General features: G+C 40.8%; 1 protein-coding gene across 1 annotated transcript; it reads left to right on the top strand.

Moving 5' to 3' along the window:
• The first annotated feature begins 5,269 nt into the window (after positions 1–5,269).
• LOC106980596 (nicotinamide N-methyltransferase) lies at positions 5,270–23,033 on the top strand. The gene is made up of 3 exons (XM_015078644.3): positions 5,270–6,030; positions 6,851–7,058; positions 22,559–23,033. The coding sequence occupies exons 1-3, from the start codon at positions 5,877–5,879 to the stop codon at positions 22,989–22,991; spliced, it is 795 nt and encodes a 264-aa protein (XP_014934130.1). The 5' UTR covers positions 5,270–5,876; the 3' UTR covers positions 22,992–23,033.
• Positions 23,034–23,360: the final 327 nt, after the last annotated feature.

Genomic DNA, 23,360 nt, shown 5'->3' with positions numbered 1-23,360 from the left:
GGACTAGACAAGAATTTGTTTAGGATTTTTGTATTTGTGTTCATGAGTGATTTTTAGCTTGTAATTTTTCTTTCTCATAAATAACCTTGGCATTATGGTTTTGCTCAACTTATAAAATTAGTTGAGGGGTGTTTTCTCATTTTCTATCCTCTGAAAGAGTTTGGGTAAAAATAAAATGACCGATTCCTTGAATATATGCTAGAACTCGCTTGTGAAGCCATCTGCCTGGAGGGTTTCATGCAGGAACAATGTTCGACTTAAGTTCTTTGATGGTTACAGGTCAGTTCAGGCTTTGCATGTGTTGTACGTTTACTTGGGAACGTCTCCATTAAATATTCGGTATATTGGCATAAAGGTATTCACGGTAACTAATAGCCGTCTTTGCAAGGTCTGTACCATATGCCATGAAGTTTCCACTTTCATTCTTGACATTGGGTGTATGTGCCTTTTCCTTTGTTTTTTTTTCCCCCTTGATCATTAAAAACAGAAATTTGCTAATTATATTTGTCTTTTCAGAGAGCCGATTTTTGAGCCTTGCTGATCTTCCCAATTGTATTTTAGCTTTTTATTTCATTAGTTTCTTCTCTATGATATTATTTTCTTTCCACACCCCCATTTACGCTACTGGTATGTACATTTGAGGGTTAGGGTTCCCCCTTAAATACTCTTTTGGCTTCAACCCACGGATTTTGATATGTGGTACTTCCATTACTACTGAGTTCAAACTATTTTATAATTTTCACTCTGATTGCTTTTTGGGGGCCACAGGTTCTTTATTGGTACGTTTCTTAACTTACAAACAAATCAGGGTATTCTAGTTATCTTTTTGGTTTTTTGACTTTTAACTTAAACACGTTGGTCAAAAATATACTCCGTTTCATTTCAGTCCTTTGAAATATGTGGAGACTTGCTTTGTAAGCTAGTGTAGGGTAATTTCTAATGTGCTTTGTATTGTTAAAACACGTGTGTAGGTGTTGGGTGAAATATTTTATATGCATCCATTAAGTCTAGTCGAGGAATCCTGCTACTCACGTATTACATATTTTTACTGATGTTTTTATCTATCTTTAACTCTCCATTGATTGCCTTCTTATTTTATGCTTTATATTTGTCCTGACAAGTCTATGTTGTTGTTGTTGTTGTTTTTCCCTCTCTCTCTTAGTTCTTGCCTCCTTCTGAATTTTTTTTTTTTTTTGTCATTCCATTTCCTCTCCTCTACTAATCTGATTGTGTTATTTTTGTGGTGCTTAAGATTGCAGTGTAGGTATTTTACTTTGGATCTCCCAAAGCACTGGTGAGGGCATGGGAAAGTGAGACAAAGAAAGAAAGGAAGGCAATCAGGCCCCATTCATGAACCAGTTCCTGCTGTGGGCAACTGGGGCTCACTTCCGCTGTGGACCTCTGCAAGAGTTCATAGAACCTGTTTGGGCATTCTCATCCCAGGACCGAGGAAGCCGGTATAATCATTCAGCAACTCTCCTTTGTCACTGGGTGAGGGACTGAGGGCTGCTGCCCAGCTTTTCTCACCTGCTTTATGTAGGGGCCAAACATACTCCTACAACTGGAGACAATTCTCAGGCTCGGGAAGTATGGGCAGTGTATAATCTTCTGCCTGGAATTACAATATGCATAATCTACTTAGCAAAGCCTGACTAACGTCTTACCCTCAGCAAGGTCTTACCCTTCCTGGATCCAGATCCAGATCCAGATCCAGATCCAGAATACTTCAACCCCATGTATTTACCCTCCCCTGAAATTTATAGGCTATTGATATTGTGTATTTTAGTTCCATCTTGCTTGTTTTTAACCACATATGACATTATTTTTTATACATCCATTAGAATTACCCACAAGTTCGTGTCCTTACTTGTTCTTCATTCTTTTTTTCATCTCAGACCTTGATCGTTTGCACACTAGTATTGCAGAACTATTTTCTCATGAGGTCATGACCTGAGGTAATGAAGCAAATGTTTTATCAACTGACCTCATGGGAAGAGCAGCTACCAGTAGACCAAGTTCCCAGGCTAGATGGCAGTGATGTGCTTTCTTGAGTCCTTTCATCTCTCCTTCCTTCCTTCCTTCCTTCCTTCCTTCCTTCCTTCCTTCCATCCTTCCTTCCTTCCTTTTTTCCTTCCTTCCTTCCTTACTTTCCACTCTCCCTGCCTCTCTTCCTCCCTTTCTATTTCCTTCGTGCTCTTTGTTCCTTCCAGAGGCTATTGATTTTGGAACTTTGTCTTCACTACATTTTGCCCCCATGAGAGGATTGCCTTTCCAAGCCAATACCCAAGGCATTTTAAATTTCTTTGCTCACTGAAGCCTGTTAGAATCACCGTGGAATCTAGTTCCAGTGGGAAGGCCAGTGGACCAGCAGATGTGCCCTTCGATACCCATGAGGGTACTGTTGCAACTCTACTCAAGGACTGGTCCCATTTCACCATTGGGATGTTGAATTGCTTCTGAATTCATATCCAAAAGGAAACTAAGACTTCTGGAGACTCCAAATAATCAGGATAAAGAAGGAAGCATTTCATTTATGCATCTTTCTTAGACACGGGATACGGGGTTCTCGTTTTTTTCATAGCAACTACTAAGGAAAGGATTTGGAGGTTTTAGTTTAATTGCTTCTAAGAAAAATTCCATAGTGGGCCATTTAGAAGGAAAAAGGAAAAATTAAGTTTGGGATAATGAAATAAACCACACGCTTAAATTTTTGTTTGAACTGTTCAGTGTCTGATTTAAAAATCTGGCCTTTGTTTTATATGATTACACAGTTTGTTTTCATAGAGTATATGTTAATCCTAAAAAAGAAAAGAAGATTTTCCTTCCAGAAAAGCTTCCAGAGGCTGTTGATTTTGGAACGACATCTTCACCACGTGTGTATTTGTATATTTGTACGTTCATAATTTTAACAGACATTCATGGAACAGTGGTCAGCAGGCCAACACGGAGGCGGGTTTCTATCTGTAGTAAAATTTGATTCTGACCATCCATCTTGGCAGCTTCTGAAAAGGGTAGGAAAAAAATTAATGACGGGACGAGGGGGCGAGGGGTACTACCGTATCAAGGCCACATATAAGCTACATAACCACTATTTTTAAATTTCCCTGTTAAACAGACTCATGGGTGGAAAAAGGGACATTTCCCAAGGTAAGGACTCAGTGTAAGGGAAACTATGAATTACGTTTCTCAAAACCTTGAACAGGGAACACTGAACAGAATAGATACTATTGAAGAAAACCCCAAAACATGTCACTTTGGCATTTGATTATTTTGAATTAAAGGCGTTTAAAAAACAGTAGGTATAGGAAGGTTGCTCTGATCCTGCTTTTTCTTCCTGTAAGCAGGAGATGAAAGTCCCATATGAAAGGTACCCTCTCTGTACCAGGAGGAAGGAAGACATTCTTATCACCAGAGACAGGAAATTTGGGTCTGAGAAATCTGTACAAACCTTGTTAAGCCAATCTTTACTTTCTTAGTTACTTATTTATCACTTACTACCCCTAGGCCAAACCCCTTTGTCTTGTCAATTCTTCACAAATTGATTGTTTCCTTGTCAAAAGATATATAAAAGCTTCTCACTCTGGCCACATCTTGAGGTCTTCATTCTCTTGTGAAGTCTCCCACGTAAAATATTGCTAAGATTCACATTCATTTCTCCTATTAATCTGTCTCATGTCAGTTTAATTCTTAGGCCCAGCCAGAGATCCCAAGATGGGAAAAGAGAATTTTTCTCTTCTCCTATATTATTATCCCTATTGAAACTGAGGCTTCAGAATCTCAAAACTTAGTTTTTCTAACTGCCATTGTCATACAAACCGTTGTTGGCAAATCAGGATGGCAATTTGTGTCTTTTGACTTTGAGTTCTGGATGCTCCCTGGTGGTTGTACTCCACTACCAGGGTGGTTGGGGGAAGCAGGAAATAATCAGCATTGCAGCAGCCGTGCCTCTGATCCACTCACAAGGATACCTCGTGTTGATTCTACGTCCTTCCAGTCTGTGATCTGACTTTTGAAGGTCCAACAGTTACATAATCTGAGACAACTTGTCTGTTCCATCTAAGTCTTTATAATGGGCAGTCTTAATATCACACATACCTCTTTTGCTACCCCAACACTTACTGAGAAGCATCGATGACTGACCCATACTGGACCAGACAGGTTCCCTTTCTAAGGTCTGTGGATTTGGACCATGCAGACCTAGTTAGCCAGCTGTGAGGAGATGGGTTAGAAGATTCTGTAAGGTCAGGCGCAGAGACCACCATTTGGAACAGTCAGAATGGAGCAGTGTGTAGTAGATGAGCAAAAGAAGCCAGTTTGTGGAGAATCAAGACCCTATACCTCCAACGAGGACAAAAAGAAAGAGAGAAGGAGGGAGAGAAAGACAAAGAGGGAGATAGAAATTAGCTGCCTAATGATTCTTTCGGTTGGTGAGACCCAGTGAGATACCCTGCAATGTGTTTCCATTATTTTTTTTAATGTTTATTTTTGAGAGAGAGTGAGAGAGACAGAGTGCAAGCAAGGGAGGGGCAGGGAGAATTGGGGACACAGAACCTGAAGCAGGCTCCAGGTTCTCAGCTGTCAGCACGGAGCCTGATGTGGGGCTCAAACTCATGAACCATGAGATCGCGACTTGAGCCAAAGTCAGACGCTTAACTGACTGAGCCACACAGGTGCCCCAGTGTGTTTCCATTATATTCTATTAATAATTCCTTTCTTCCTTTAGCTTCTTTGAGTGAGTTTCTCTGCTTTGTAGCCAGATGGTCCCTTACTAAGTCATCACTCATGGAATATAGGGCACTCATTGAGATTGCATTTGCTGCAACATGATAAGAGTCAACTCATCAACCAGTGTTTTGAAACCTACTATGTAGATGTGATAGGCAGGGGACCACAAAGAGAACTGAGCCATAGTCCTTGATCTAAAGGAGCTGGTAGCTTAGTGTATCATTCATGTAAAAAATTAGTTTTGGGAGAAGGATTGACACAGACAAAACCAGGAACAAATACATGACATGACAAAGTCAAGGGCTTGGCTGGGTGAGAGAATTCTAAGGGCAATGCGAGCTTCAGAAAAGGAAATATAAGGCATTCTTATACATTTCATTTCACTTTGAAAGAACATCAGGATTTCAATGGATTGAAATGAGTGGGGAGGCTTAGGGAGGAAGTAGTTGCCAGCTGCTGAAAACTGGTAGCTTTGGGACTCTGCAGATGTACAGGGAGGGGAGGGAGGGATGTGAGAGCATGAGGAGAGGATCACAGGATTGTGGCTTGACTAGACATTGGAGGAAGCCTCACCCCATTTTTAAAATTACTTTTACCATCTTTCCAAATTTCCTCTGAGATTCCTTCTTTAGCCAACATTTCTTAGCCCTTAAAGACATTTCCTAATCCTCCTCTTTCCCCTCTTTGCTTTCTTTAAGACTGTTTAATTCAAACCATTCTTTGTGGCTCTTTTTTGGGAAAATCATTACAAGAAGAACTGATGGTGCTCTGGGGACATGACACACCTCTCTAGCCTTAGTGGTTCTTCTCTGAGTCAAATGATTTCCCCGATGAGCCCAGATGCTTTCTCCTGCAGTTGAACTTCACCCCTTGGCCGAGAATTGCATACAGCTCATGGCCCTCCCCTTCCCACACCCACTTCTCCTAGGTTCCCTTACCCAAAAATTTCATCACTTCCCAGAACAGCCAGAACATTCTTGGATGTTTCTGCCAGTTAGTGTTTAACCAAATAGCAGTCTCTAAGGGGTAGGTTGGACTAACAGAAGGATTGAAGCCTGAGACTTAAAAAGACAACTTCTGCAGGGTGAGTCCCTGAGTCCTGGAGGAGAGGGAGAAAGAGAGAGCCAGAGTGGACACAGGAGCAAAACACAATGGAATCGACCTTCACCTCCAAGGATACTTATCTGAGACATTTTAACCCTCGGGATTACCTAGAAAAATATTACAACTTTGGGTCAAGACACTCTGCAGAAAATGAGATTCTTAGGCATCTTTTGAAAAATCTTTTCAAGATATTCTGCCTCGGTAAGTGTGTGTGTTATCCCTATGTCTCCCCACCGAAATGTGAGTCATATAAATAGAATCTCAGGGCACTGCTGGGTTGGTGTCTAGACATTGCAATGTGACAGCCCTTTTGGCATCACTCATTTATTTAACAAGGATTAAAACTAATGTTGATAGGGATAGCTTACCATTTACAAAGTGCTTTTTTATGTGTTGTCTCATTTGGTTGTGCCAAATGGAAACCAAAAGACAGGCGTTCTGTCCTTGATTCTACATCAATTCTCTAGGTGACCAGAGCCAGCCATTGAACCATGATGGGCCACTTAAGAAATGGAGATTCTAATACTTATTCTGTTCCTAACTCAAAGGAATGTTGCACACGTGCATGAGATAAAGACCTCCCAATACGTGAAGAATTGGATGCTTTTTAGAGAGAGACATGAAAAGTCAATTTTATTTTAATTGAACTTTCAACTCCCTTCTCCCCAAAACCAAAGTCAAAACCAAAAACAAAATTTTAACTTTCCCCAAGTATTTCTTAATAGTTTTTATATTCTCTGTGTAGCAGTCTATCTGGATTAAAGGTCTGTACATCAGATGTCAATCTTTTCTTCTCCTACACCTAAAAATATTCCAGCGACATGCTTCCAGCTTGGATTGGATAATGGAAAATGCAATCATGTAAAAAAAAGAAAAAAACCTTTGAGGGAAGAGGAGTGAGTAGAGAGATGGTCTGTCTTTGCGACTTTCTAGCACAGTCCCAGTGAAAACAGTGCATACCGGCTCTGTCCACTGTCATATGAGGCCTCATCCCCTTTCCTTGTTCCCTTCTCTAAACCAGATGGTGTGAAGGGGGACCTCCTGATCGACATTGGCTCTGGCCCTACCATCTACCAGCTCCTCTCTGCTTGTGAATCCTTCAAGGAGATCGTTGTCACCGACTACACTGAGCAGAACCTGCAGGAGCTGCAGAAATGGCTAAAGAAGGAACCAGGGGCCTTTGACTGGTCCCCAGTGGTAACCTACGTGTGCGAGCTCGAAGGGAACAGGTAGAGAAACCAGGGTCTGCTTCCGGGCTTTCTGATGGTCCTTGAGTGACAGTTCAGTTTTCTGAACCAAGAATTATCTTTAGAGCCCAAGTTAAAAAGCAAAGGGAACAGGGAGAGGTCAAAGAGAAATCCAGATGGAGAAGAGGTAGAGAGAGAGAATGAGATAGAGGGACGTGTGCGTGTGCACGCGTGCCCACCAGAACAGCAGAAGGCACAGAAGAGAATTGAAGAAATGGCCACTGAGCCAAGAGGAGACAAAATCTTCCCAGACCAGTGTGGGGGCACAGCATGCAAGTCAGGTACCATGAGACAACGACATTTATCCAAGTTCAACAAAGAGGGGAAACTGTCTCCTCAACCAGCAGCTTTTGGGTGTTCCCCAGTGCCATCCTGCTGCTAACTACCCAAGTGCTTAGGGATCTGCTGTGAGGGTGGCTAATGCTGACACCACCAGAGACAACTAAAAGCTGCCTCGGTTTTTAAACTGGGATTAGCAGCATAAAGGAAGTATCTGAAAAGAATGTGTTCCTCTCCATCCACAAAAATCAGAGCTTTACATACTCACGACTAATGATCAACCTCTTAGCCGACTCTGTCTACAAGTCAGTTTATGTGGACAAGTCTTATTTAAATGATTAATTTCTCTCCACATGAGAAGTTGTCAATGGCTTACTAGCCAGAAGGGTGAGGTCTGCATTTCATTTTGTCTTTCCCTTGTCCTGATGTACCTCCGTCCTCTGGCAATGGTCCTGCAGTGGCTCAGCCCAGTTCCGCTGTCCCGCCCACCTGACTATTTGCTGTTATAAGCATGTTGCTGAAGCCCCACAGGCTTCTTCGCAAACTGTCTAAAAAGACCACTTTAGTATTCCTCCCAGGATCCTACTAGACCTGTCCACTACTTCTTATATGCTCAGTTATCTTTACATTTCTTTTTTTCCTCCTGCTCTTACTGTATGTTTTTGTGCATTTCCCCTTGTCTTTCCACACCTTCTTGCCCATGATTTAATTTTTACATAACTCCCTTCCTTCCCCAATCCACTTCTTCCTGTATTTGCACCCCCACCCTTGCTCATGTACTGCACACTTTGTGTGTTGCACAGCACATCATCCTCTGTCCTTCCTGTTCTTGGCTTTTCATTCACGATGGGAAAGCACACATATTTTTAATTAACATATCCCATTCTTTGGTCAGGAAAGGGCTCTGATTTCCCAGCAAGACAATCTCCCTCAAGAAACAGGTGCTAACACTTTTTGGTTCTTGGTTAAAGGAACTAGTGTTTGTTCATTCAGTGAACCCATATTGGGCATGTAGGATGTGCCACACAGTTCTAGCTACTGGGATAGACTGGTGGGCAAGATGGAGGAAGTCCTGTGTCTCCTAGACCTTATATCAGAGAAGGCAGGCACGTGTCAGATCACTTAGGGCTTTGAGGGCAGGCTAAAGATCCTGTACTTCAAGTGTGATGAGAAGGCATTAGAGGTGTAACCCGGAAAGTGATGTGACCCCATTTACATTTACAAAGATCTCTGGCTGTTGTGTGGAGAATGGCTGTGTTTAGAGGAGAATGAGAGATGCAGAAAGGAGACACTTTAATCCACGTAAGAGATGATGATGACTTGGACTAATGGATTGGTTGGTGATGGAGAGAGGAAGATGATTTTAAGATGAATTTTTGAGACAGAATGGATAAGAGTTGGTAATGATTGGTCATGGGGAATGATGAGAGGTAAGTATCAGGTATGACTCTGAAGTTTCTGAACTTGAGAAACAGGAGTGAAGTAATATTCTGGAATTCCAGGGATAAATTTAAAATCATGTGGTCTTAACATGTCCCCAGGGGTATGCCTACCTCCATACTCTTCCTCTGGAGTTATGGTCAACTCATGTTTCTATATGTGCGCTTAAATTTTCTTCCTCTTCACTCTACCAAATTTATTTATTCCTGAATCAGGTTCTCTTCTGAAACTAACTCTATAGTCTGCTTCTACTTCTTTAATCCTTTCATTTTTTTAATGCTGTGCTGAATTCAAGCTTAGTAGGAATATTCTATACTTTGTTTTCTTACATATTGTTACTACACTAACTGATAGTGTGGATTGTCGGATATAAGTTATCAAGGTGATTCACTGATAATACAATTCCTTAGACTATAGTGATATAAATGAACTGGGAGTTTTCTATTGTGTTTCCCAGTTAATGTTTTTGCTGCATGTAGAGTCACTAAACTTCCACTGGGTCTTTTATCCTTTTTACCAGGGAAAGTAAGTATTGAAATCAGAGGGTATAAATCCTCTAACTCTGTTATTTTTCAAAATTATTTTGGCAATTTTTGTATATATTTGTATAATATATATATTTAATTGAAGTATAATTAACATACAGTCTTATGTTAATTTCAGGTGCACAATATAGTGATTCAGTTACTTAGTGCTCATCATGATAAGTGTACTCTTAATCCCCCTCACCTTTTTCCCCTACCCCTCTCCCACCATTGTCCTGACAACCACTAGTTTGTTCTCTGTATTTAAGAGTCTATTTATTTTATTTGTCTTCTTTTTTCTTTGTTTTGTTTCTTAAATTCCACATATGGTGGAATTTTAAAAACATGGAATTGTTATGGTATTTGTCTTTCTCTGTCTGACTTATTTCACCTAGCATTATACCTTCTGGGTCCATCCATGTTGTTGGAAATGGCAAGGTGATCTCATTTTTTATGGCTGAGTGATATTCTATTGGATACACACACACACACACACACACACACCCCACATATCATTACCTGTTCATCTATGGATGGATACTTGGGTTGCTTCTATTTCTTGGCTATTGTAAATAATGCTGCAATAAACATGGGGATGTGTACATCTTTTCAAATTAGTGCTTTTGCTTTCTTTGGATAAATACTCAGTAGTAGAATTAATGGATCTTATGGTGATTCTATTTTTAATTTTTTAGAGGTACCTCCATACTGTTTTCCACAGTGGCTGCACCAACAATGCATGAGCCTTCCTTTTCTCCACATTCTCACCAACACTTGTTATTTCTTATATTTTTTATTTTAGCTGTTCTGACAGGTGTGAGGTGGTATCTCGGTGTGGTTTTGATTTGCATTTCCCTGATGATGAGTGATGTTGAACATCTTTTCATGTGTCTGTTGGCCATTTGTATATCTGCTTAGGAAAAATATCTATTCAGGTCCTCTGCCCATTTTAACTGGATTATTTGTTTCTTTGGTGTCAGGTTGTATAAGTTCTTTATAAATTTTGGATATTAACCCCTTAACAGATATATCATTTGCAAATAACTTCTCCCATTCAGTAGTCTGCCTTGTTGTCTGGTTGAGGATTTCCTTCACTGTGCAAAAGCATTTTTAGTGCCATTACATTTTGATATAAATTTTAGAATAAACTTGTCAATCTCTTCCAAAAAGGCTGCTGAGATTTTGATTGTGATCTTTGAACTTACATTTCACTTTAGGAGAATGGACATAAGGAATCTGCAGTCCATAAACATGGTTTATCACTTTATTTATTTATTTATTTATTTATTTATTTATTTAAAAAAATTTTTTTAACATCTATTTTTGAGAGACAGAGTGAGACAGAGCACGAGTGGGGGAGGGGCAGCGGTGGGGGGAACACAGAATCTGAAGCTGGCTCCAGGCTCTGTAGGCTCTGAGCTGTCAGCACAGAGCCTGACACAGGGCTCAAACTCACAGACCGCAAGATCATGACTTGAGCCGAAGTCGGCCGCCCAACCGAATGAGCCACACAGGCGCCCCTATTTATTAGGACTTCTTTAATTTCAGTAATGTTTTGTAGTTCTCATATCCTATATATATTATGTTAAAAAATTCCTGTGTTTTGGGCACCTGTATGGCTCAGTCATTTGAGTGCCCAACTCTTAATTTCAGCTCAGGTCAAGATCTCATTGTTCCTGGGTTCCAGCCCCACATTGGGTTCTGTGTTGACAGCGTGGAGCCCTCTTGGTTCTCTCTCTCTACACCTCCCCAGCTTGCATGCACATGCTCTCACCTCTCTCTCTTTCAAAATAAATAACTAAGCATTAAAAAAATCTTGTTTTATGTTTTTTTAATGTTATTGTTAATTTGCCAGTATATACTTTGCTTAATTGAACACTATTGTGTCTTAAATACTTGCACTAAAAAGTGCACTGCAAGGCCAGAGAATTTTACAATCATTTTTTCTTTACAATACATTCTGTAGTATGTTTGCCCTCTTTATGAAGCGAATTATCAACTCACTGATTAATGTCCCCTTACGCATTTCTGTAGATGCAAAAATTATGATTTTGTGATTACAGTAATAAAATGATATTCCTTGTGAAAAAATATAAAATATCAAAATTTCCTAGTATATTGAAGTACAATTGCATTTTATATACTGACCTTGTGTCCTGAAGTCCTGCTGACTTCATTAATTAAGTTTAGCCTTTTCTATGTATACTCTTATATCATCTGCAAATAAAAATAGTTTTACTTCTTTTCCAGCTCTATGCCTTTTATTTATTTTTCTGGTCTACTACACTGGCTAGGACTTCCAAAACAATATTGAATAGAAAGGTTGGAAGTCGACCTATGTACCTTTTTGCATATCATAAGGAAAAATGTCTACTTTTAGTGTCCACATTAAGTATAATATTAGTTAGATTTTTCAGATATTCTTTATCTGACTAAATTTCTTTACATTTCAATTTCTTGGGAGTTTTAACTCAAATGTTGAACTTTGTCAATTTTTTTCGGAATTCATTGAGATGGCCATATGACTTTTCTTCTTTATTCCGAAAATGTGAATTATACTGGAAGATTTTTGACTGTTTAAATCTAACTGGAATACACCCATTGGTCATGAGGTAGTATCTTTTTTAGGTATGACTGGATGTGATTTGCTAATATGTTGGTAGGGATTTTTGCATCTACAAATATGATCGATATTGAGCCGTAATATTCTTTTCTAGAAATATGCCCGGCAGATTTTGATATCAGCATGATGCTGGATTCATGTAAGCTGAGGATATTTCTTCCTCCTCTATTTTTTGAAGGAGTTTGTGTATAATTAGTATTATTTCTTCCTTAAATGATTGATAGAATTCACTAGCAAAGCTACCTGTACCTGAAGGGTTGTTTCATGTGTATGATGTTTTTAAAATTAAGAATAATGTTTTTCACTGGCTATTTGGATTTTCCATTTCTTCTTTGTCTGTTTTGATAAATAGTATCTTTCAAGGAATTTAGCCTATTCATCTTGGTTGTCAATTTTATTGTCATAAGTTTTTTAACAATATGTCTTTATTACTCTTAAAATTTTCTTGATGTTTATTTTTGAGAGAGAGAGACAGAGATGTTTTTGAGACACACACACACACACGCACACACACATACACACACAGGGTACAAGTGGGGGAGGAGCACAGAGAGAGGGAGACACAAAATGTGAAGCAGGCTCCAGGCTCTGAGCTATCAGCACAAAGCCTGACACAAGGCTTGAAGTCACCAACCAGTGAGATCATGACCTGAGCCTAAATTGAGATGTTAAACCAGCCAAGCGCCCGTCTTTATTACTCTTTTAATGTCTGTAGGATCTACCATGATCTTCTTTCTTTCATTCTTGATATTGGCAATTTGTCTTTTAAAAAATACCTTGATCAATCTTGCTAGAGATTGATTGATGTTATTAATCTTTTCAAAGAACCAACTTTTGGTTTTGTTGATTTTTTTCTATTGTCCTTCCATTTTCAGTCGTGTTGATTTCTGCTCTTTTTTTCCCTTATTTTCTCTCTTCCATTTACTTTAGTTTTTATATACTCTTCTTTTTCCTTCTTCTTAAGATAGAAGCTTAGATCACTGATTTCACATATTTCTTTCTTCTAACGTAGCCATTTACAGCTCTAAATTTCCTTCAAGATTGTTCTAGTTGCTGCTCATGATTTGTGATATGTCATATTTTTATTATTATCCACTTTGGCATATTTTCTGATTTCCTTTGTGATTTCTTCTTTGACCGTGAGTTATTTAGAATTGTGTTGCTTAATTTCCAAACATTTCAAGATTTTCTAGACATTGTTGTTGGCTTCTACTTAAATTTTGTTGTAGTCAGAGATTTATTTTATGGTCAGCATGGGGTCTATTTTGGTGAATAATCTATGTGCTTTCTACACTAAAAAGAATGTATATCATCCTGTTGTAAGTTATAGTTTCATAAATATCAATTAGGTCAGGTAGATCGATAATATTTTTCAGATTTTTCTACAGGATTTTTTGTTTATCAATTACTGAGAGAAAGGTATTAAAAATCTCAAACTATGATTGTGGGTTTATCTCTTGTTCCCCATCATTATGTCAACATTTGCTTCACATAGCTTGAAGTCTTGTACTCTGTCTGCATATATTTTTAGGATTGTTATGTCTTCTTGATTTATTGATCATTTTGTCATTAAGAAATATCTCCCTTTACTGTCAGTAATACACTTTGTCTTGAAGTCTACTCTGATATTAATATGACCACATTAGCCTTCTTATGCTTGGTGTTTGCATGGAGTGTTAGCCTCTAAGAGGGTTCCCAGTAATCTTCACCTCAAATATTCATCTCTTCTTTAATTGCTTTCCCTTGGGTGTCCATCGGATTTAGTGACTAGATGCTTACAAGTATAATCTAACAGAGTATTGGCATATCAATTCTGAGAGATTAAGTAACCAAAAGACCATGACTTCCTTATTGGGTGTTCCCTCTCACTTGCTTGTCTGGAGGGAGTTGGAAGCAAATTTTCCCCCAGTCAAACCTTCAGGTGAGACTGAAGACATAGCCAACACTCTGCCTCATAAGGTACTCAGCTAATTGGTACCGAGATATCCGACCCACAGAAACTGTGAGATAAATGTTTGTCTTTTTAAATTGCTATGTTTTGGGGTAATTTATAATGCAGCAATAGATAACTAATAGACATGGTATATCTTTTCCACCCTTTTGTTTTCAATCTGTCTGTGTTTTTATACTTAAAATGTTTTTCTTGCCAGTAGTATGTAGTAGGCCCTGCTTTTCAACCCAGTGTGATGATTTCTGTCCTTTAGCTGGATTCTTTATTTCACTTACATTTAAGGTAATTACTGGTATTGTATGGTTGAGTCTCAGTCAAACATCCTGGTATGTATTTTTTATTTGTCCCATCTGTTTTGTTATTCATTTGTGCCTTTGTTCCTGCTTCTCCTTGGTGAATGGAATAATGTTTGGTATTCCAATTAGTATAAATATGAACATTTTTAGTATTCCTTTTTATCTTCCATTATTGGCTTTTTTTCTGTTGACCTGTTTTGTGTTTTGTGTGAGTGTATTCGTGTGTGTGCATGTGTAATTTTTCCAGAAATTACAGTACATATTTTTTAATTTTTTAAAAAACTTTTTAATGTTTGTTTATGTTTGAGACAGAGAGACAGAGCACAAGCAGCGGAGGGGCAGAGAGAGAGGGAGACACAGAATTGGAAGCAGGCTCCAGGCTCTGAGCTGTCATCACAGAGTCCCACACGGGGCTCGAACTCACTAACCAGTGAGATCATGACCTGAGCTGAAACTAGACGCTTAATCGACTGAGCCACCCAGGCGCCCCTATATTTTTAACATTTTACCTCACGAGCCATGTAAGACATTACCACAGTGTAATTCCTACATCCACTCTTGCCCCTGCACTAGTCCTAGATTTTACTTTATTTCTAGGATAATACTATGATACTTTGTTACTATTTTTGCTTTAAAAAGTCAGTAGTGCTTTTATTTATTTTATTTTATTTTACTTTTTATTGTGGCTAAAGAAACACATACCATAAAATTTAGCATCTGGACTATTTTTTTAATGTTTATTTATTATTTTTGACAGAGAGAGAGAGAGAGAGAGAGAGAGAGAGAGAGAGAGATAACACAGGCTTGTGAGCAGAGGAGAGGTAGAGAGAGAGGGAGACAGAGGATCCAAAGTGGGCCCTGTACTGACAACAGAGAGCCCTGTGCGGGGCTCAAACTCACGAACCACACGATCATGACCTGAGCCAAAGTCGGATGCTTAGCTGACTAAGTCACCCAGGCACCCCTGAACTATTTTTAAGTAGACAGTTCAGTAGTTTAAGTATATGCACACTAGTCAGTAGTATTTTAAACAAACGTATATAAAGTCTTTGATGTTTACCCACATATCTGTCTGCATAGTCTTCCTCATTTCTTTCTACAGATCTAGGCTTCTATCTGGCATCATTTCCCTTCACCTGAAGAACTTTTTTTTAGTATCTCTTAAAATGCAGGTCTTCTGGAAACAAATTCAGCTTGTTAAGGCCAGGTAAGAATCAGTAATTTTTTTTTGTTCCTCGTTATATGAGGAATTTAACATTTTTTGATACCCAAAGTCCTTCTGGCATCTATCTCCCCAGTGTTTGTTGTTAAAATTGGCGATTTTAAATCCAAATATAGTAATTTAAAGCATTATTTTATTTTTAAAAAAAAATTTTTAATGTTTATTTTTGAGAGAGAGAAAGCGAGAGAGAGCGAGAGAGAGCAGGGGAGGGGCAGAGCGAGAGGGAGACACAGAATCCAAAGCAGGCTCCAGGCTCCGAGCTGTCAGCACAGAGCAATGTAGGGATTGAACCCATGAGCCATGAGATCATGACCTCCGTCAACGTCAGATGCTTAACCAACTGAGCCACCCAGGCACCCCTAAAGTCTTATTTTCATATTTCCTTTCAAGGATCAATTTGGATATTTGCTATCAGTCTGTAATCATATTTGCAGTTATATGAACATTTAGTTTTATTTTATGTTCATTTAATGTGATTTTTCTAGTTTTTAAGTTTTTAATTCTGATGCATCTTTTAGTCTGTAGAATAGGTCTTCAAATAGTGTTTTTGAGAAGCACACGTAAGTGACATTTTCTAAGTCTGTGTGTGTCGGGAATATATTTGTGTAGCCTTTATAAGTGAACAACAAGGCAAAACTGTTTAATGTTGCTAAATATTTCCCTATTTTTTCCTGGCAAGAAGCTGAGAGAGACTACTTTCAAATGCCATTTTAATCCTAGAAACTCCTTACTTAGAATTTTATGCTAGCGATAGTCTTCAAACTAAAGATACATTCTTCAAAATAAATCTAATTTCCAACTTCTTTTTTTTTTTTCTATCGGCTTTGTGATTCCACAGAATGAACTGGTGCTAACTAGAAAAAAAAAAAAAGCTAACCCATAGCTCTGAGGATTCGGACAATATTTCCAAATTATTCAGTAAATACGGAATTTCCCAGGATTTATAGAATTTCAGGGAAAGTTTATAAAAGAGTTTTCAGTCAGTCAGACAATACACCTTTCCGAAGTCCAAATCATATGTCGAGAAGGCTTTTAAAACTTTCTTCTCAATTTCCCTAGCTATCATAAGCCTTTCCATCTCATTCAGAAGTGAAGCCTTAAAATCTAGCAGGATACTAAAAGCATTGCTTATCTCCTGCCAGAATCGTCAGCTCCTAACAATTGGCTCTTGAGAAAGTGTCCCTTCCCAGTCGCTGTTCGAGGAAGGAACTATATTTTTGGCAGGAAAATTCTGCATTCTTGCTCTTATCCTTGTGCCAGATCCTGTGGCTTCAACTATTTTGAGAATGATAGCGATCCCATTCAACGTATGTCTTTCTTGCATCTTCAAGTACCTCTATCAGCTCACAACCTATTTCCTTTGAGATTATTTCTTCTTTATCTGAAGCTATTTCTTGCGCTGAGTGCTGCCGAAGACAATTTGAGCTGTCTCCTGGTCCTCTGCCTTTGGAGTGTGACTCATACTTTTAGAATACCACTCCTCTTTAAAACCTTCGGAAAAGTTGTGAGCCATCGGTACCAAATTCTGGCTTCGCATTATTTATTTATCAGGTCAGAGAGTCAAATGCTAAGGTAGAAATGACTACTCAAGCCTGTTTTACCTTAAAAGATCTTAAAAAACGGCCCTCATTAACCTCTGGCCCCTACAGCTTGGAGCACATTGCCTGCCTTGTGGTCCTCAGGCTAAGCAGTTTCCATAGCGCCTGGGAGCCTAGTAGGAATGCAGGCTCTCGGGCCTGGCTCCCTCCCTACAGAACCAGAATCTGCATTTTAATAAGATCTGCAGGGCGTTGTATGCATTTTACAGTTTGAGAAATACTGGCGTCTATATTTTCATGTGTTGTAAAAGATTGATGTTCCTTCTCAGAATCGGCATCTCCACGGTCATGGTGATCGTTTCAGCGATCCCTAGGAAAAGTTTCTCCCTTTTAAAAGCATCCCTTTCTCTTAGATGTTCTCCCTGCATTCTTCCCCTGGGGAAATGAACAGGACAGACTGAGGAAATGTCACCTGGCCATTTCCTTCAAACTGTAAACATTTCTACTCATGTGTCTGAAAGTGCCCAAAATAGAGCTACAGTCTTCCCAGGTTTGCTCCGCTTCTGCATGCTTCCCGCCCTGGGTGTTGCCATCATATAATTAATTAAAGAAGCCAGGAGCCTGGAAGCCATTCTTGCCTTCTTCCTCTCAGTCATGGTCTATGATCAGCACCAAGTTCTGTCCATTTTGGTTTTTTCAGTAGGTCTCACGCCCAGTGCGGGGCCCAGCAAGGCTTGAACTCAGACCCTGAGATTAAGACCCGAGTTGAGATCAAGATTTGGACGCTCAACCGACTGAGTCACCCCAGTGACCCAAATTCTGTCCATTTTACTTCTGAGTTTCTCTCAAACCAGTGTATATTTTCCAATATTTTCTCTCCAGGCTATTTTCCTGGTCCAAGACACCATCCTCTCCCTCCTAAGTGGCCTTCCACCTCCACTCTCGTCCCAAAGCGATCACCTTCAAATGTAGACCTGGTGGCACAATTTCGTAACTTCCCACAGCTTTTAGGGTAAAAAGCAAAGTTCTTAACCTGGTCCCCAAAACCTCGTCTCGTCTGGCACCTGCTAAACCCCGTTGCCTCACTTCCTACCACGCTGTGCTTTGTTTTCTGAGGCCAGCCTCATCAGCCTTCTCTCCGTGTTTCCTCCCACCATCTGGCCTTTGCACATGCTGTTGCCCCTGGCTGGAACATCTCCCCTTTCCTACTCCCCTTGGCCTGGTGAACTCTTATGTATTTACCTCCTGCACCTCTGCTTACCTGACTCCATTTTGGAGGAGATCTCCTTGATACTCCAGACCAAGTCAAGCTCCCAACATTCCTCTGTCGGCCCTCTGCTTCCTAGTATTAATTTGTCATTTTTGTGGATAAGCATTGGATAAGTTCTTTCTCCCCACCGCCCCTCTGCCCCAGCCTGGGATCCCCAAGAGGATAGGATCCATTTCTCATTTGTTCTATCTTGGGTCCCCATCGCCCGCCCCTTTCCTGTCACATCAAATAGGTTATAAAAAACAAAAAGTCAAACAAATGACTGCATGTATTTTGTTTTTCAGCCTCTCCCTCCTGAAATGTCTGTCTTTCCCCTGAGTCAGCGATTGCCTGTGCCAGAGGCTTACCAATGATTATCCCTGGCTCACACGATTCTTATATTGATATCCAAGTGTGTGAAGCTTTTTATATCCTTTATACATTCTGCTGGTTCTCCCTCAGGAGGGCCTGCTGGAACCTCTGGGTATGGGGCTTGGGGGAGGCGGTGAGTGTCATTGAAAGATCTCATCCCGGGGCTTTGGTCCGCCACCTGCCTTGCAGAGATGGGGCAGGAGGAACCTCTGTAAACCTCGAGGTAATTTCTTGGAGTGCAGGAATACATTCTCACAAAGTGCTCTTCCCAGGAGTCCTACTCTTTATCCCCTCTGTCCCCAGCTTCGGTGGACTGCATATTTACAGAAGAAACAGCTGCCCTTTTTTGCATAGTGATTCATTTGAAAGGGTAGATCTTTGGAACCACAGAAATGGCCACACTGCTGTTAGCTGCCTGTAGAACTGCCTAACACTTTTCTGGTGTGTGTTTATTCCTTACCCCTGGAGCTGGACGTGAAGCTGAGCGGTAATTGCCTGTGTCTCCAGGCGAGTCCATTTCCCTGGTGCCGAGAAGCCCTGAGATGTAATCTGTACACAGCTACCTTGGCAGCCGAGTTCACTGTGTTTGCTCGATGCCCAAAGACGAGCAGGTCTCCACAACAGTGGGTGTTTCCAGCCAACTTGCCTCTCAAATTGGCACATTCTCCATGAGCTTTCTAGACTTCACAGTGTATCTTCCAGTTTGGGAACAATTTCCATCGTAAATTGACTGGCAGGTACTCGTTCTGTGGTAACTTGTATCTTTCAAATAGTTTCATAGACAACAGGGCCCAGAGGTCCACCTGCTTCTGACAGAATCACGTAAACACACATGCCCGTGGTGTTCCGAATATGAAGGATCATCTCTAAACACATTCAAACCTGCCACGTTGCCACTTCTTCAGCTTTTTGTATACACCCAGGCTATCCATATGTGCAGATAGGTTGTTTGAATGTTTCTCTTCTAGATTCATGTTACCTAGTCAAATCTGTGTTTCACACAGATTTCCATAAGGTTGAATTGTTATCTTTTCTGCTTAAAAAGTTCGGCCACACCATCCCCGTTCTATCAGGCTGAATGGCAGCTTTGTAATGGATTTCCCTGCTTTTAGAATGACTGACCTTCCCTGTTTGCCCGGACTGAGAAGGGTTCCCAGGATATGGGATCTTCAGTGGGAAAACAGGGAAAGTCCAGACCAACCGGGACAAACTGGTTACCCTACTACCATTTCTACCCTTGATAGGGGAGTAGGTAGACCCAACCAGAGGTAATTATTCCCTGTGTAGACCAGTCTATTGTCTGGCAGGACTTCCCTCAAACCAATACCTTGCTATGTTACTTCTCTCTCTCTCTCTCTCTCTCTTTAGCATAACAGCTTTTCTGAGATAAAAGTGGCATAAGACCCACCCATCTAAAGTATGATAGTTCTTAGTATCTTCACGTAGTTGTGCAATCTTTACGCCGGTTTTAGAACATTTCCATCAGTTCCCAAACAAACCCTGTGCCTACTGGCAGTCATTCTCACGTCTTGGATCCTCTCAATTGCTGGAAACCACTGGTCCGCTTTTGGTCTCTAGAGCTTTGCCTTTTCTGGACATTTCATGTAAATGGAATCACATAATAGGTGGCCTTTTGTGTCTTGTTTCTTTCACTTAGTGTAGTGTTTTCAAGGTTCTCCCACGTTGTCGCATGAATCAGCGCTTCATTCCTTTTTACGACTGAGTATTATTCTACTGCGTGGGTATACCACAATTAATCCCTTCGTAAGTTGATGGGCTTTTAGGTTGTCTCCATCTTTTGGCTGTTACGAACAAAGTGATGCTGAAAAACCTTCACAAAATAATACTATATTGAATTACTACTATCAGGGGTTTTGTTTTCTGGTTTATTCTCCATTAGTTTTTCAAATGTTTGCTGATAGATTTTAATTTTTTTAGTGTTTATTTATTTTTGAGAGACAGAGAGAGACAGAGCATGAGCGGGGGAGGGGTAGAGAGAGGGGGAGACACAGAATCTAAAGCAGGCCCCAGGCTCTGAGCTGTCAGCACAGAGCCGATGCGGGGCTCGAACTCATGAGCCAGGAGATTATGATGTGAGCCAAAGTCAGATGCTTAGCCAACTGATCCACCCAGGTGCCCTGTATTTATTGATTAACTTTATGATACGTGAATGAATGACAAATTGCAGTTTGAAAAATATTGGTGTAATTGACTTCATCTGGCCCCAACTCCCATTTTCAGTCATTTATTTTACATTTGTTTTTTTAAAACCTCTGTGATGTGGCAGGAAAGAGGCAGGCAATGGGGATCCAAGATGGAACGAATGAGAAACGGATCCTATCCTCTTGGGGATTCCAGTACAGGGAGGAAGGGGGTGGGGAGAAAGAATTAATCCAATGATCATCCACAACGCTATGTGTTCATCTTTTGAGGAACTTCCAGAACTTTCTCCAAAGTAGCTGGACCATTTTGCATTCTCACCAGCTGTGTGTGGAGGTTCCTGTTTCCCCACATCCTTGCCAGCACTTGTTATTTTCTGGTTTTTTTAGTACAGCTATCTTAGTGGATGTGAAGTGCTATCTCATGGTTTGATGTGCGTTTTTCTGATGGCCAAAAATGTTGAGAATTTTTTTCATAGGCTTATTGCTAAACTTAGGAAAATTATGATATAGGATGTCTATAAATAGCTGAGTATATGCATGGGGCTTAGGATTTTAACTAAATATTTAAATAGGAGGTCCACAACCAATTGATATTATCTCAGATCTTTCCATGTGGAGGTAAATCTTTATTTGATTTGGTAACTTGGTAAAGTTTTATTTGAACCACTGACCCGAAGTGGTCCCGAAGTACGTCCCTCTCTCACCTGCTCTGATGTTGGGCCTTCCTCTGTGGTCTCCGTCAAGAAGAGGCTGTCTTCTCCTGCAGCAAATGGACTGTGTGTTTCCTGAATGTAAGGCTAGATTTGCACCCCTGGGGCTCTGTTGACTAATTTCCTCAAAGCACTAGATACACACTCATCGCTCCTACCATTTGGGCTCTGTGGCCTTCTGGGCACTTTAAACGCTCATTCTTGCTTTTCTCTTACCCCTCTGATTTTCTGCTACTTCTTTCTCCTTTTCTTTTTTCTCCAGTTTCTCCTGTGCGCTCTACATGTTTATTTAATTCGGATCCTCTGTCCGCCTGTTCCTTCATGCCTCCCCTAACAAATTCCGAAAGGATCCCAGACACTCTATTTCATCTCCAGCTCTCCCCTTCTCTGCCTCTTTCGTGAACTAGTTTTCTCTCCGGAAACACCACTGATTTTGCAGAAAAGGAAAGTATTCTGAGCAAAGCTACCAAGAAAATGAGCCCTTTCATAAAACACACTCTCTGCGTTATGTTTTGTGGTTGGAGAATGGCAACTTTTCTTTCTAGAGGGGCCCTGGCCGCCATTGTTTGGTGCTTATCAACAGTTTCTCTAAATGTCTGTGGATGACCCCACGCCCCAGCCTGATCAGCAGCTACGCAGAAAACCGTTTCCACATTTTAAAGCCATTATTACCTGATATGTATCGGTCGAATGACCACCATGTTGCAGTTTGGCAGAAGAGGCCAGTGTAATAATGAATACACAAACAGATAAATAAGTAATAATAATAATAATAACAATAACAGTAATAAAGGAGCCAGGCACTATCCTAAGCAGTGGAGGAAGAATAATTTCTTGGAGACAGTCCATGGTCGAAGCGGGCAGCTAGGTACTTCTGTTATCGTTTCCATATTATTACTCACGTTATAAAGAGATTTAATCCAGCACAGGGTAACGTAGTCACATTAATATGCCAAAGCATCCTTCATTTTTCTTCTTCCTCCATTTTTCCATCAGGGATGGCCCCAAGGATATAACATTTGGGACAATACTGCCATTTTCAGCCCTGATTGCAGAGATCCGGGGTTATCATGAGTATAGGGTAGCAAGTGGTATCTGTTGGTTTGTGTATTTCAGAATCAAGGAGCTGGAGAAGGAGGAGAAGTTGAGGCGTGTGGTCACACAGGTGCTCAAGTGCGACGTGACCCAGAGCCGGCCACTGGGCAGCGTCCCCCTGCCCCTAGCCGACTGCCTGCTCAGCACGCTGTGCCTGGATGCCGCCTGCCCAGACCTCCCTGCCTACTGCACAGCTCTCCGGAACCTCAGCAGCCTGCTAAAGCCGGGGGGGTTCCTGGTGGTGGTGGATGCCCTGAAGAGCAGCTACTACATGATCGGCGAGCAGAAGTTCTCCAGCCTCTGCCTGGGCCGGGAGGCAATAGAAGCTGCCGTGAGAGAGGCTGGCTTCTCAGTTGAGCAGTTTGAGGTGATCTCTCGAAGGTATTCTTCCACCATGTGCGACAACGAAGGGCTTTTCTCCCTGGTGGGGCGGAAGCTGAGCAAATCTGTATGACTCCCATGATTGAAAATAAAGCAGTTAACTTCTTGGTTCTAACTTCCTGGTCACTGTGCTGAGCTGAATCTAACGGCAGGGGCTCTCCGGCTCGTGTAGGATGGGATGGGCACAGTCAGTGGAGGAACAACTGGTTGACCACTACTCCGTGCTTCCTTTGTGTGTCCGAAGACGAGCAACCAGCACACCCAGTCTTCACTGCCCATGATTAGAAAAGAAGACCTCATTTTCCTTAAGCATCCTAGTCATGGCGGCCCACACTCAACACACGCCAACAGAGCAGTGTCTGCGGTGATTGGCTTTCTTTCCTAGGGCTCCACTGCTTCCTTCTCTCTCAGGAACATGCTTCTCATGTTCCTCGACAGCCAC

Source organism: Acinonyx jubatus, chromosome D1, assembly GCF_027475565.1.
Source record: "Acinonyx jubatus isolate Ajub_Pintada_27869175 chromosome D1, VMU_Ajub_asm_v1.0, whole genome shotgun sequence".
NCBI lineage: Eukaryota > Metazoa > Chordata > Mammalia > Carnivora > Felidae > Acinonyx > Acinonyx jubatus.
This window is presented reverse-complemented; position numbering and strand designations above follow the sequence as displayed.